This window comes from Mus musculus, chromosome 2 (assembly GCF_000001635.26).
Source record: "Mus musculus strain C57BL/6J chromosome 2, GRCm38.p6 C57BL/6J".
Taxonomy (NCBI): Eukaryota; Metazoa; Chordata; class Mammalia; order Rodentia; family Muridae; genus Mus; species Mus musculus.
The window spans coordinates 132,846,650-132,861,911 of NC_000068.7; the positions used below are offsets into that span (position 1 = coordinate 132,846,650).

Here is a 15,262-nt window from a genome sequence, read left to right on the forward strand (position 1 = left end):
CTTGGCGGTTCAGGCCACCTGTATAAGCGGAAAGTGCCAGAGTGTAGAAATTAGTATGGAGCTGTCCATACGGCCTCGGCACCGCTCGACTTCTCTAGAGAAGCTGGCAGCCGGTGCCAGGGGCGTCTGAGTTCTCGACTCTTGGACTCCGTGGAGGCCACACGGCCATGTTGGCTTGGCGCGTGGCGCGCGGCGCGTGGGGCCCTCTTCGCGTGGCCCTCCGGCCTCCGGGGGCGCGGCTCGGCAGGGGCGGCTCCCGCAGGGCCCTGCTGCCGCCCGCGGCCTGCTGCCTCGGCTGCCTGGCTGAGCGCTGGCGGCTGCGGCCGGCCGCGTTCGCCTTGCGGCTGCCCGGCGCCGGCCCGCGGACCCACTGCTCGGGCGCGGGGAAGGCAGCCCCGGAGCCCGCCGCCGGAGGAGGAGGTGCCGCCGCGCAGGCCCCCAGCGCCCGATGGGTCCCGGCGAGCGCCGCCAGCTCGGTACGTGCGAGGGAGGGTCGGCGGGACGCAGGTGACGGGCTCGGCGCTCTGTCGCGACACTCACCCGGTGTTCTGGGAAGTTACGGGCAGCCAGGGCGTTCGATCTTGGTGAACTTCAGGGGTCCCCCGCCGGGTACAGTCTCTGGCCAAGTTGAAACCCACTGTAATCCCCTTGTGTGCACACCCGTTGCTGGGAGGTGTGTCTACACGTTGCATAGGTAAAAACAACCATCGCTCGTCTAGTTAATCTGTTTTTAATTTTTTGAAGTGAATCTTCAGGGTTAAGTTCGGCGGAACCATAAGAACGGCCCTTCTGTCCGTTTGTGCAGATTACATCATCCTTTGGTCTTTAGCAGTATCACGGAGGATAATTATCTGGCTTAGGTTGTAATGAAAAGATCTTTCAACTTTGTATTATAGAAAGCTTCAGACTATTCTTGACGTAACAGAAGGATTTGTTCACCTTGCCTGGTAAGATAACTTCCCAAGCAGGTGACACCAGAGCATGAGTGTGGCCCAGCTTTTGATGTCATGTTAGCAAGTCCATGCAATTATTACATCTTCAATTGTTAGGTCTTCAGCGGCCACTGTACTGCCCTGCTCTCCTCAGTTACACAGCATGGGCTGAGGTGGCCACACCCCGGCAGGGGTCACAGCTTCAGGCCTAGCTTTAAAACTCTTGGAGATTGAACGCCGCCGGATGCTTTGAAGTTGCCCTCAACCTGGCTGAAGCCCTTCCCAGCACAGTTGGCCGAGTATGCCACAGGTTATCTGGTTGGGTAATTTGAGATTAAGCTTTGTCGACTTTCACAAATGTCCAAATGTAATAACTAGATATTAATGAGCTTTTTGTAGGGTTTTGTTTTTCGAGACAGCTCTTCTCTGTGTAACAGCCCTGGCTGTCCTGGAACTTGATCCGCTGGCCTCGAACTCATGAGATTCACCTGCCGCAGCCTCCCGAGTGCTGAGGTCAAAGGCCTGCACCACCACCATGCCAGCCGGTGAACATTTTTTTGTGGGGCACAGGCTCACTTACTGGCCTGGTAGCCAGCTGTAGTTGTGTTGTGTCTTTACCAAGGGAAGTGAGGAGGCTGGGTGCAGCTTTCTATTTAGTCATGCTCTTTCAGTGTGTTAGACTAACTTTGGAGCTCTTCATTCTCAGCTTTTGCTTGCTTGTTTTAGTTTTGAGATAGGGTTTCTGTGTGTAGTTCTGGCTGTCCTGGAACTTAATCTGTAGACCAGGCTGTCCTCTGAGATCCACCTGCCTCTGCCTCTGCCTCTTGAGTGCCCAAGTTAAAGGCGTGTGCCGCCATAGTCTGATGGCTTTTGCTTTCTAGCACAGCCCTGAGCTAGCTACCTTTCTCTCTTCCCAGCTTTTGTGAGTTGCTGTAATATTGGGTCAGTATTTGACTTTGTTCCACAGTGTGGTCAATAGCCTTACTCTTTTCATTACACATACAAAGGTCAGGGCAAATCTCGAGCTGTCTCAGCAGCTTGATACTTTTTCTAAATTTCAGGAACATTTCTAATCTTTGAACCTGGGTGAAATGAGCTTGTTTTCATACAACTATATAGCGTAGTCCTACTTGAATAGAAGATTCCAGCTTAGAGGGTTGTATTGCTTCTGATTTGGCCATTGTCCCTATAGAATTTGAAGTTCTATAATTTTCAGTGACAGTATTCTCCACCTGCCTCCAACAACCACCATATTATTCCTCTACACCGACACGCTTTCTGTCGGGTTCTTAGTATCAATGCCTTTTCTTATGAGGTAGGTGGGTCATGAGCTGTTTAAAGATGATCTTGAGAAGTGAGCGCTGCCACTTTTCCCTTTTGGTTCATGCAAACATACTTGCTACTGATACACATCATGATCTCGGCTTCCCTGGATTGTCTTTTCACTCTCCACGTGTGTTCTGGGAACTGAGGTTGTCAGCGTGGCCCTAAGAACCCATACCCAGTGAGCTCACCAGCCTGCTTTTTTTTTTTTTCCTAAAAAGGTTAAGGTTTAGCAAGTTGGTTACTGACTTACTGATTAAAAGGGATGCTAAAATGCTTCTTCGAAGATAGCATTCAAGGGGGTGGAATCTTGACTAATGGAGAAAACAGTTCAGGCTCCAGGGAAAGATATTTTCTTGTTGTTTGTGTACCATGTGGCACAGGGTGTTGCAGCTTTGCTAGCTTAGAAGTTGGCATGCGCTCATGAGTTTTCTCTTTGGCAATGTCTTTCAGTGCCGTTGCCGGGAGCCCTTCTGGTAGTGCCCGTGTCTAACAGCTTTGCTCCATAGGAAGTTTCAAGGAACCAGAAATCCCAGACTGCCTCAGGCTTTTACTTGAGGGAGAAGAAGGAGTCTGAACATCTCCATTGCTGCTTTTGACAGATTTATAGAACTCTCCGTTTCCATCTATCTCTGTCTTGGATTTAGCAGCTTTTGACGAGAGTACCTGGATTTGATAATTTGCTTTTTGTTTTGTTTTGGTTTTCTGACAAAATTCTAGTCTGTTTGGCTACTTAGAAGATCTTTCAAATCTTTTGCTTTAATGAAGTCATTAGAAGCTAGATTATATGGTAAATAAGGCATGCTCATCTTTTACATTTAAAATTTCTCTATGAATATATTTATATATACGTGCTTACAAGAATTAAAGTTTATCTTCTTACCCGTCAGTTAATAAGGTATATATTTAAAAGTATGAATTTATAGCATTTTATTCAAATCGTGCTGTCTTTGTCTTTCAGTATGAAAATCCATGGACAATCCCAAATTTGTTGTCAATGACAAGAATTGGCCTGGCCCCCGTGTTGGGCTACCTGATTCTTGAAGAAGACTTTAATGTTGCACTAGGTGTTTTTGCTTTAGCCGGGCTAACGGATTTGGTAAGTTTTGAATATATTTGCTTTTTTCTCCCTTTCAAATCCCACGCTGTCTGTAACTCCCGTTGTAGCCTCGCCTTAGCATTTTCTGGAAGGATGTTCTCAGCATGAGTGTGATCTGGTACTTTGTGTAAGGACTTGCCTTTAGCATCCACATGGGACTGCTTGATAAGGTTTAAGGGAGCGTGTTAAGGTCTTAGAGAACTCCAGGAGAAGATAATCTTTAGCCTTGGTGTTTAACTTTTCCAAAGGAGAAACCTTAGAAATGCCGCAGCCTGAGTGCTTGCTGTGAAGTAAGTAAAGAGCGAGCAGAGCTGGAACGCTGTGTGGGCTGCGGAAGAAGTAGCCTGGTGTGCACGTTTGTTCCTGTCCCAGGGAGCCAGGGTGTGTCCCGGGCTGCTCAGCTGTGAGCACTGTGCAGAGAAGGCCTTGGTGTGAGGTGAGACTGGACATGCTTTCTTCTCCTTCCTAAGCATGTGCGCAAGGAGGGGCTCTGAGGTCACTCAGCCAGTCAGAGTGTGATATAAAGCTGGGAGAGTAATTTTACAATAGAAGGCTTTGTTCCGTTTTCTGACTGACCACTACCATCATATACGGCTGTATTATCATTTACCTTTTCACAAACGATTTGAAATGATTTATAAAATTCCAAGCCTACAAACAAACACCATTGGGAGAGGTGGAGGACAGAGGAAACACTAGAGCTCAGAACAGTGTGAGCATGTGGAGATGGAAACAGTATCTTCTCTTTCAGGGAGTGCGTGGGAGGCACAGTTTCTTTGTCTTCAATCCTATTTGGGTTTTTTTTTTTTTTTTTTTTTCTTTTTAACAGTTTGCTCTGTATTTATTTAATGATACTAGAAAATTCGTTTTCTTTTTCTTTTTTTTTGGGGGGGGGGCTTTTGAGACAGGGTTTCTCTGTATAGCCCTGGCTGTCCTGGAACTCACTCTGTAGACCAGGCTGGCCTCGAACTCAGAAATCCACCTGCCTCTGCTTCCCAAGTGCTGGGATTAAAGGCGTGCGCCACCACGCCCCGCTGAAAATTCGTTTTCTAAAGTAAAACGTTTGCTTTTCCTGTTGTGGTTCACAGAGACAGCACTTGCCTAGTAGCAGTAGCAGTAGTGGTCAGGCTAGAATTACCTGAAGGTTTTGAAGGTGGACAGAGGCAAGCATTTGCATTGTCTTAATGACGTTTCTAAGTGTGCCCCAGGTACAGCCTTTCACAGGAACTCTTGTCCTTTCCTGACAGATGTTTGTTTTCCTTTGTCACCATCTGTCGTGTTCTCACCGTCTCTCCCTATTCTTCACTGCTCTCCCACTGCACCATGACGGTCTCCACCCATTACTGGGGAGGGCTGAAAGTCTGCCCTGGAATTTTAGACTGATAAGAATGTTTTAGGTTGTAAAGTTTTTTGTTTTCAGATATTGGGTTCACTTTTTATATTTGTTAACTTGTGAGGGTTTTTGTGGGGCGGGAATCACCTGCCACATGAAATGGCCTCATTGAGTGAAGGAAGAGCCCCATTAGCAAGTGTGACATGACGGGTGGGCATAGAAACCAGAATTAGCTGGCGCCATACTGCGGACGTTTTCTGTGGAGCCTTTGATTCTTCTGCACTCACCAGCTTTAAACAGGGCAACGGCAGGATCTGAATGTGTGGGGAGTCAGCTAAGTACTGCTATGTTGATCTACTGGGCAGGTGATGGCAGGGAAACAGGTTTACCACGGTACACGCAAGTAACACTTTGGGGCATGGAGAACATGAGACAGGACAGTTTAGGGGAAAACATGGGTTCTAATGTCTGTTGCTTGTGCTGAGACGGTAATATAGGGCAGGGCACATGAGAAGAGGAGCTGGCAGTGTCTAAGTGAGGGAGAGGGAAGTGAGGGCGAGGGAGAGAGAGGTGGGCAGTAGAAAAGAAACAGAAGCCTGGGAGAGAGGGGTTAGGAGAGAGCAAGAGGGGAAGCTTGGGCAGGGAGGTGTCCCAGAGATGGTGATCAGAAAGCTGCTAATGTGCTGAGGTCATCTGATGGCACATGGGTGATCTGCAGGAGAACTTTCTAGAGGAATAAGCAAGGTTGGCCTAAGCTTATAAGCAAGGGAGGGGTGGTAATGGCTGGCCCTGCTTTTAAGGAAATTTTGCTCTGTAGGGGAACAGAGAAAGAGGGCCAAGGAATGGTTGTTTTAGAAATAGGTGTATTGGGAAATATTTTGCACTCGCTGAGTGATAAAAGACACGGTGGAAGAGGGAAAGGCTGTGCAGAGAGATAGGAGGAGGAGGAGAGAACAACAAACAGGGATGGGCTTCAAGTAGGGAAGTCAAGATGTCTACGCCTGAGCTGGGCCATCCCTGTATTAGGTGCAACAGGAGGAGGACTGGCTGTCTTCCTGTTTTCTTCTTGGAGAGAATAGACATGGCTGTGGGCTAGAATGAGAGCATTTAGTAGGAATGACGTAGGTCATGGGTGACCTAATATCTAAGCATGATAAGAAAAGATAGATGCTGTCAGTAGATGAAGGGTGGCCAGGAATTGAGTGCCCATAGGTTTGCAGTCATGAGTTTGTGAGGTTGGGCCATTTCTGTATTTTTCTTGAGCAGTGATTATCCATTTGCATGCAGGCCTGAAGTACACGGCCGTGGTATTGAGGGAGGGGTGAGGTGCAGTGAAGGAGTTGTACACATTTGCAAAGGACGATGCCAGTTAGAGGAGCAGTGAATACGGGAGATGATAGTGAAAGTGAGCTGTGCAGAACAAACTACAGAAAGCGGGGTCTCCGAGCCCTTAGCTCCCTGCTACAGACATTGTATGTCTAGTTCACTTAAGAAAATAGCTGAGCAGGTGCGCAGGCCTATAATCCTAACACCAAAGGCAGGCTGATAGTTGCGAGTTTTGGACCAGTGAAGTCTACATAGTGGGTTCTGGGCTACAGAGTAAGAGAACTTGTCTCAGAAAAGCAAAACGGACAGACAAAAAACAAAAGAGCCTAGAGGGTGAGGCTGAGGGGAAGGGGAAGGGAAGAGGAAGAAAGCTGATAGGTTGTTCTGATTGTGATTGGAGTAGTTAGTAACTACCTTTTTTGAGGACTCTAAGAGACTGAACAAGTATTAATCATATTTCTTGCTGAAGGCAGCCAAGGCTTGTGTAGGTGGGTGACATCTGTTTTAAACAGGAGGAAGGCCAGGCAACCAGCCTTGCTCAAGGTCAATGCAAGAAGGGAATGCAAAGCCAGGACTTGAACCAGTTAGTTCTCTCTGCTGCTCTGTTTGTGTTGCTGTGGATGGGTTTTCTTTTGCTGTCCTAGGCTAGGGATCAGCCCCAGGCCTAGGCCAATTACTTAACTACTCCTGTAGGCCTGTCTCCTTGAACTTACTGAATACTTGCAACAAGGAGGACTTACTGTCTTTAAAAGGTATCATGCCTAATTGCAAACAAGTTAGTTTTCGTAGAAATTGCAAACATTTGTTGAAGTATAAAGTTAAATAGAGTGAGTTCCATACATCAGAGCCTGGGTGAACAGGGCATTTCTGTCTGTGCCATGTAACTAGGCAGCACCTGGTTCTGGTTCTTTTTGTGGCCCCAATGACTCAAGTCTGGGCCTTTTTCAAATTAGGCTGGAGATTCAGTTTTTGTGGTAAAAAGCTTGTCAACTAAGTGTGATCTGTGCTTTAAAATACTGTTTTTAATTAAAATAATAATAATAAAAAAGTAATTTGCCAGGCATGATGGTGATGCTTTTAATCCTAGCTCTTGGGAGGCAGAAATAGGAGAATTTCTGTGAGGTCAAAGGCCAGCCTGGTCTACGTAGTAGTGAGATCCTGTTTCAAAGGAAGGAAGGAAGGAAGGAAGGAAAAGAAAAGAGAAAAAAGCTCCAGGCAGTGGTGGAGCTCACCTTTAATCTCAGCCTTGGGAGGCAGAGGCAGGTGGATCTCTGAGTTCAAGGCCAAACTGTCTGCAGAGCAAATTCCAACAAAACAAAACAAAACAAAACAAAACAAACAAATCAACAAAAGATATTTAAGTATTAGCATTTTACCCAGGGTAGGTACGGAGGATAAGTTTTTCACTCAAATATAGGTAATAAAAGCATAGTCAGAACATTGAATTCATAGTGGTACTAAAATTGTGTGTGTGTGTGTGTGTGTGTGTATTGCGGTGCAGGTCATCAAACCCAGAGCCTCACGGAAGCTGGCTAGTCAGTACTCTTCACTGAACTCTAGCCTAATCCTTTGAACACAATAAATTTTAAAATTGAGAAATAATCTTACAATGAGTTAGATAAGAGAGATGGTTCTGCCAGGACTTGAACCAGTTCAGTGGACCTGAGATTGAATTCCGCATCAGACAGCTGCCAGCTGTCTGTACCTCCAGTCCAGAGGATCTGACAGTCTCCTTTGGCCTTTGTGGACACTCCACACACATAGCTTAGACACACGCACACTGAAATAAAGAACCCACAAGAGTCAGCTACTACAGTAAAACGGATGTGAAAGCTTGAGTGTCACAGTTAAAAAGTAGTCCTGAAAGGTGTCCACTTGGGCTCAAAAGAGTAGGTCCTGGTCCCTCTCAGACAGTCTGCTTTCTATGAGTTTTGTGGGGTTTCTTCATTTCTGTGTCTATGTTTGGGTTCATCCCCCATGGGAACGTTATAGAAATAGTGAGAAGTCAGTAGGACGCCGTGAAGGAGAAAGAACAATAGTATAAATGTGGAATTCATTCCAGACTAATTGCTATTTTAAAAACTAAAGGAGTAAGAATGTTTGGGAATAAGAAATGAGATTTTACTGACATTTTCTGAAAGTATAGTTGTTTTTCTGGTATCTCTTAAGCTTCAAATGATCTATTCTGCTTGAATTATGATGTTTATTTAAAAAACACTTTTATTTTCAGTTGGATGGATTTATTGCTCGAAACTGGGCCAACCAAAAATCAGCTTTGGGAAGTGCTCTTGATCCACTTGCTGATAAAGTTCTTATCAGCATCTTATATATTAGCTTGACCTATGCAGATCTTATTCCAGGTAAGAACACTGTCATGTGTACGTTAAATAACAAGGAAAAACAATGGTAGTGAGCTTAGGCCTTTTCTTGAAAGAAATGGCTTTTCTTCCAAAATATACTTTTAACTTTAAATTGTTTCCTCGATTTTAAATAAACTGTTTTGCTTATCACAGTCACACTGCTTACTACAGAATTTGTATCCTTGTTACACTAAATAACTTTGTTTAAAATTAATTGAGATAATAATACATGATTCATTCATAATACTATAGAAATTTTTGGTGATACATTGTGTTTTAGTGGCCAGATATTTGGAAGTGATTTAAAGTCTTTGAAAGTCACTGATTTTTCTTTTCAGTTTTTTATTTAATGTATATGGTATGTGTGAGTGTTTTGTCTGCATGTATGTCTGTGCCCACTTGGTGCCTGGTGCTATAGAAGAGGGTATCAGGTCCCCTCGTCTAGAGGAATTAGAGATAGAGACTGGTGTAAGCTGCCATGTGGGTCCTGAAATGGAACTCAGGTCCTCTAGAAGAACAGCCAGTGCTCTTAACTGCTGAGCCATCTCTCCAGCCCCCATGGTTATTTTTATTAAGTACAGTTTATTCATGATGGGAACTCTGATTCTATGAAGATATCTGTACAAATGTACATTATTACTGTGCGATTTCAAATCATATACATATATAATGAATTATCTGAGTACTTTATGGTCTCTTACTCTGAGCATTCATTGTACATGCTTCTTTGGTTCTTCACTTTGTGCTTAGTCTGTATGTATTTCTCAAGCAGTTTTTCTTCCTCACCCCCACCAAGAGTTAGAAGCTGGTCCATTGTTGGTGTCTGGAAGAAGTGCAATGGAGTCTCATTCTGGTCTTTTAGTGTCCATTAGTGTCCTTTGCATCTGTAGGCAGACTGTAATGATGTCTCATTCTGGTTCTACATATGGTCCTTGAGTGTCCATCACTGATGTTCGGTAGACAGTGTGTAGTAATGTTCGTCCAGCTTGATGTCTTTGGTTTTCTAAGTGCTCCAGACATATTAGCTAGATACTCTTAGCTGTTTCTAGTGTTATGATACTAGAATTGGCTTTTTCCAAAACTATTTCCCCATGGTAAATAAAAATCTGTTGGGGTTTTGATTTGGTTACATGGAATTTATAGCTGTCTTTGGAACTTTTGGCATTCATTCTTTACAAGAGTCTTCTGCGTCACATATGCCACGTATCTACTATATTTAGGTTTCCTCTGATGTCTTTCAGAGTTTTATAATTTTCTTCAAGACAGTAATACATTTTTGATAGATTTATTCTCAAGTATTTGATAGTTCTTAATGTTCTTACCAGTGGAAGGTCTACTGTGTATTAGTTGATATGTCGACAATCAGCTTTTTCCTGTTAGCCAGTGTCTAGTGCAACGTTCTCCTTCTGACTATGTTAAAGTCTGCCTTGTCTCCAGGCCCAGTATACACTGGCCCTGTTAATGACTTTCTTTTATCATCTCTGACTTCCTCACTGCCCTGAGTTTCTCCTGCTGAGCAGGAGCAAGCTGACTCACCCCGGCTGAGACAAGGCTTTTCACAGCCACTTGGTGGGGTGACTCCTCTAGAGATCCTCTCTTCAAGCTTAATAGTTTTTCTTGGAAATTTTTGCCAAGTGTCTATTATGATGGGACACTGAGAACTCTTTCTTGGCATGTTATTGGTCTAGGGTCTCCCCCGGGCCGCCACTCCCCCTTAAGCTGCTGTTAATGAGGTGGGTGCATTGTTTTTTAAGGTTAAAGCAACCTGTGGTTCCTGGTGGAAATCTAGCTTGGCCAGGGTGCATTCTGGAGATATTGGTGGATTTGGCTTGATTGTATTTTGTTGAGATTTTTCATTTGATTCATGAGTTAGCCTGGCATATTTTTTGTGTGGGGAGGTGCTCTTTGTGATTTTTGCCCTGCCAGCAGCTTTATACTTGATAGGTATGATCCGACACTGAGCTAAATCCTCAAGCTGTAGCTTGAAATTTTTTTTCATAAAAAATGTTTGTTGGTTTTTAAACTAATGTTTTAAGTTATAATATAGTGGGTTTTATCATGGCATCTAAATTACACGTTGTTCTCAGTCATTCCTGTCCCGTTGCCTCCCCTGAATCCTTTTCATTTTCAGGTTAGCTCCCCTCTGCTTCCTGTTACACATGCTATTACCTGCTCTGTGACCCACCTTGCTTAAGGTCTTGTTCTTTCAAGGAGCTCCTTTCTAGCTTTATGACCCATGTATGTAAATACTCAAATACATGCCTAAACATGCATTGCATACATGTAAAAATCTTAAATTTAAGTTTGACACAAGAGAAAACCCATGTTTTTGAATCTGGCTTTTTTATAGCCTAATATGTTGCTGCAAATGTCATAAACCTCTTTTTTGTTTAATTGCTTACAAATTTTGTTTATCCATCCATTTATGAACATCTAGGCTGGTTCCGTTTCCTGGCTTTTGTGAATAGCACAGCAGTAAACATGCATGTCACTGTATGCTGACTAGAGTCCCTGGGCTGTGTCCTCAAGAGTGGGGTAGCTGGGTTTTGTGGTTCTGTCTTGAGGAAGCTCCTACAGATTTCTATAGCGATTGCATTTCCACCACCAGAATGTGTTGTGATTTTTCTTGGTGACAGCCATTCTCTCTAGGTCCCTGTCTCTAGTAGCCTCATCAAACAGGTTAATTACGTTTTCTTCTGTTCTTGGATTGTGTTTATGTGACATTATGGGTTTTTTTTTTTTATTTTGATGTTTGATAGAATTTGTTGAAGCCATTGGAGAGAATTTTGAAATGTGATTATTTTTCTTTAATTGTTTTATAGTAATTCAGTTTAATAATTTATCCTGTGTACATTTTGCAAGTTGTGATTCTTTTTTCCTAGGTACTTACCCATTTTATTTATATTATTAAGAAGTTTTGCCGGGCAGTGGTGGCGCATGCCTTTAATCCCAGCACTTGGGAGGCAGAGGCGGGCTGATCTCTTGAGTTCAAGGACGGCCAGGGCTACACAGAGAAACCCTGTCTCAAAAAACCAAAGAGGGGAAAAGGTTTCTTATTTGTAGCAACTTTTTGTTGGTACCATAAGGCATATGCTCTGTAGTAATGCCCTAATTTCATCTTGAATCCTGTTTCCTTCTGTCTTTCTCTTGGTTAGTTTTGCCACATGTTTGCCAGTTCTATGACTTCTAATGAACCAAATATGGGTTTGGAAAGAGTCATGGATTGTTTACTTCTTTAACTGCCGTTCTCCTCCCTTCTGTTATCTGGGTTTCCCTTGATCCTTTTTTTGTATACCAGTTCTAATAGATTAAGAAAGGAATCATGGGCTGGAGAGATGGCTCAGTGGTTAAGAGCACTGACTGCTCTTCCAAAGGTCCTGAGTTCAAATCCCAGGAACCACATGGTGGCTCACAGCCATCTGTAATGAGATCAGATGCCCTCTTCTGGTGTGTCTGAAGACAGCTACAGTGTATTTACATATAATAAATATTTAAAAAAGGAAGGAATCACATGTAATGAAACATTCTTTAGTAACCATATTAAAAAATAGTAGATAGATTAAAATTTTAATAATATTTTATTTAGCCCACTGTGTTAATGTCATTGTGCTGGGCTGGTAAGATGACTTAGTGGGTAACGGCACCTCCGAGACTGGGCACCTGGGTTCAGTCCTGGAGCCGCATAGTGGAAAGAGAGCAGAGGCACAGAGCAGTTCTCTGCCCTGCTGTGCCATGGCCCCCACCACACAGGCTTACACAGTAAATAAAGCTTTAAGTGTAATTCAAAACGTTTAGAATGTGATTCTAGTATATACTCAATAAAAAATGACCAAATTGAAGCTTAAAACTTCAAAATCGAGTGTTTATTTGCATTTACCATATCTTTGCATTCTGATGAGCCAGCTCTTAGGTTTTGACAGTACTCATGGCTGTGGGTATTGACAGCACAGCCTTATCGATGGGCCCCTTGCTGGTGGCTGTCTAGCTTTTCTGAAGCTGGTTTGAGCTGTGTTTCCTGCTTCTGTGTCTCTCTCCCCTATTGTGTGTGTGTGTTAGTGCTCTTGTCATTGTCCGTGCAGAATATCTTCCTGCTTTCATAACATTTCCTTGTCTATCTGGTTAATAATTATTTCTTAGGTTGGGAATGTGGCTGAATGTCAGAACCATAGCACAAAGCTCTGTAGATGTCTTTTGTTAATGATGTCAAGCTTAACTGTGTTGTCAAGAGACTATGCTCTGTGACTTTAGTCTTCCAGCCTATGCGCAGTCAGATTTTACCAACATGTGCTTCAGTGAATGGATATTCTACAGTACTATGTTGCGAAGCTCTGTGTATAAGCTTTTAGTAAGTGTAATTTTCAGTCTTGTTGAACTCTTTCATGTCTTGAAACCCTGTTGGTCTGCTTATCAGTTACTGGGAAATTAGGCTGAAGTTTCCTTCTTTGTGTCTTGTTTTGTTCAACCCCCACCCCACCTGCCCCCAATTCTAACTTATTATTAGTAAATATATACCTTAATATTTTAAAAATCATGCTAGTAACAGCACATAAGTTAAAATTGAATATTTATGAAAAATGGAGTATTTTATTTGGACATGGTTCGCCAGATGGTTGCAGGTAGTAAAATTGTTCCAAAAGGCACTGCTAGGTTCCAGTGCTGGATTGACTGCAAGAGCAGTTCACTGCCCAAGTTTGCGTTTCAGAGACCTCCATAACCCTTCATAGTTCTCCATAGACCTCCATAGTCCTCCATAGACCTCCATATTTCTCCATAGATCTCCATAACCCTCCATAGACCTTCATAGACTTCCATAGTCCTCCATAGACTCCATAACCGTCCATAGTTCTCCATAGACCTCCATAAGCCTCCAAAGTCCTCCATAGACCTCCATAGTCCTCCATAGACCTCCATAGTCCTCCATCCACCTCCATCCTTACACAGCTTCCTTACAGTCCTGGATTTTGATTGCAGAGGTTGGCTGCATTTTAAATTGATTGTGGTTAATTTATCAGCCAGTGCTTACTGTAGAAACATTTGTTTAATGATTTTTAAAAATGCATCTATAAATCATGGTTTACATGGTTTATAGTATAGCCTGGTACATTCTCTGCTCGACACATTTTTCTCTTTGAACCAGCACTGTAATAGAGGGTGAAGCCAAGGCAAATTCAATTTGATGTGCAGTTGCAGGTGCAGAGCCAATAGAATGTCAGAACTGGAGAGGGCCCTAAACACACCCTTGGATCACCTCTGAGCTGTTTGAAAATACCATGAAAGGGATATCTGTGAACTATGATTTGAATTCAGGATTTTTCCCAATAAATTTATTTTGAAAAAGATATAGGATTGTGGTTGTAACTTTGTATGGTACAGAAGGCTCTAAAGTAAGTTCTCTCACCTCCCATCTAAAACATCCTCCTGTTGGCCATGGCTCTGGGGCCATGCTGGGAAATCTGAGGAATATGAGTTGTGCATCCCCAATGACAAACAGTTTGGGGTTTTGGATTGTTTGGGAATTAGTAATGCCCAGCTGAAAATATTCCAGAACTCAGGAAACTGGAATCTGAAATGTCTCTTGTCTAAGCACATTGGATAAGGAAGACTCAGCCTGTGGTAAAATTGATTGACAGATTGGGCAGGGAGAAGAACAGATGTCTGGGTAGGAGCTAGCTCAGCAAGAGTGGAAATTTTTTTTATTTCAGGAAACTATGTAAAACTCTAGAGAATAGGCTAAAATTCAGAGACAAGAAATCCTGAGACTTCCAGGATATTTCAACTTCTCTGACATGTGCCTTTAATGCCTTATTTTTGCTTTTCATTGAATTCCAGTGAGCATGAGGTCTTTTTCTCAGACACTCAAAGCTGAGAAGAGTCGGGTGTGGGGCTGGGTGTAGCACACACTATTACATACACACTTGAAGTTTTTAGACAGATGCACTAGAGAACACGTGGTGAGTGGATTGGAATTCTAAGATAAGTCACAGAGCCTGCAGTTCGTTCTCATTACAAGAAGGAATGGAGAGACCAGGGCTTCACCTTAGGGGACTCAATCAATCAATACTTACTACAAACTCTTACTTAGGTGAAGCATCGACTAGTGTGAGGCTGAATGACTTGCTAATGCAGCCATAATGTCTCTTAGCAATTTTTAAACTCATTAAAATTATTTTATATTTGATTTTTCAGTCCCACTCACTTACATGATAATTTCAAGAGATGTAATGTTGATCGCTGCTGTGTTTTATGTCAGATACCGAACTCTGCCAACACCGGTAAGATTCAGAGCATATTCCTTTAGCATCATTTCTAACTTAATTATTGAATGCAGTTTCACTTTAGGAGAGCTATTTATGGCAGTTATTTCTTAATTTATTTACCAGGAATTAGAAAAAAATACCCTGCAATTTGAACATATGACTAGTGCATTTTAAAAGCTGGATTTGTCGGCTGGGTGTGCTGACACATGCTTTTAATCTCAGCATCCCAGAGGCAGAAGCAGGTGGATCTCTATGAGGCTGAGACTACTCTAGGGGCTACAAGGCTACAGTGAGATCCTAATGAAAACACAAGCAAACACAAGCCTGATTTCTATTTTAAGTCTAGTTCTTCAGTTGATGGTGTATGAAGCTCAGGGCAGCCAGCCAGGCCCCAACAGACTGTTAGAGGTGTTTTCTGTCTCCAAGCTGTCTAATGCTTCACTTATTCACCATGGACAGTCTAAAAGTGGATTTTAAAATCTATCATAGAAGGATGGAATAGCTTGCTTACATACTGTTCGTTGACTGTAAATATTTGAGCACATGAGTATAGCATTACCTTTCTGGTTCTCAGGGAAAATGGAGATGTATTTTATTTATTTTGCTTTTTAACCTGTAGAAGAGAGTAACAT

At 43.0% G+C, this 15,262-nt stretch overlaps 1 protein-coding gene across 4 annotated transcripts in view; it reads left to right on the plus strand.

Annotated features, from left to right (window-relative positions):
• The window catches only part of Crls1 (cardiolipin synthase 1), a 20,137-nt gene continuing 4,875 nt past the window's right edge, over positions 1 to 15,262 (plus strand). Inside the window, exons 1-4 of one of the 4 annotated variants that reach the window (NM_001024385.1) lie at positions 17 to 476; positions 3,217 to 3,354; positions 8,244 to 8,373; positions 14,560 to 14,645. In NM_001024385.1, coding sequence (NP_001019556.1) covers positions 168 to 476; positions 3,217 to 3,354; positions 8,244 to 8,373; positions 14,560 to 14,645 — 663 coding nt within the window. In that variant the 5' untranslated portion in view covers positions 17 to 167. Of the gene's footprint in view, positions 477 to 978; positions 1,243 to 3,216; positions 3,355 to 8,243; positions 8,374 to 14,559; positions 14,646 to 15,262 lie in introns of those variants that run through there. The other 3 variants (XM_006500012.3, NM_025646.3, XR_866333.3) reach the window with 3 other exon arrangements.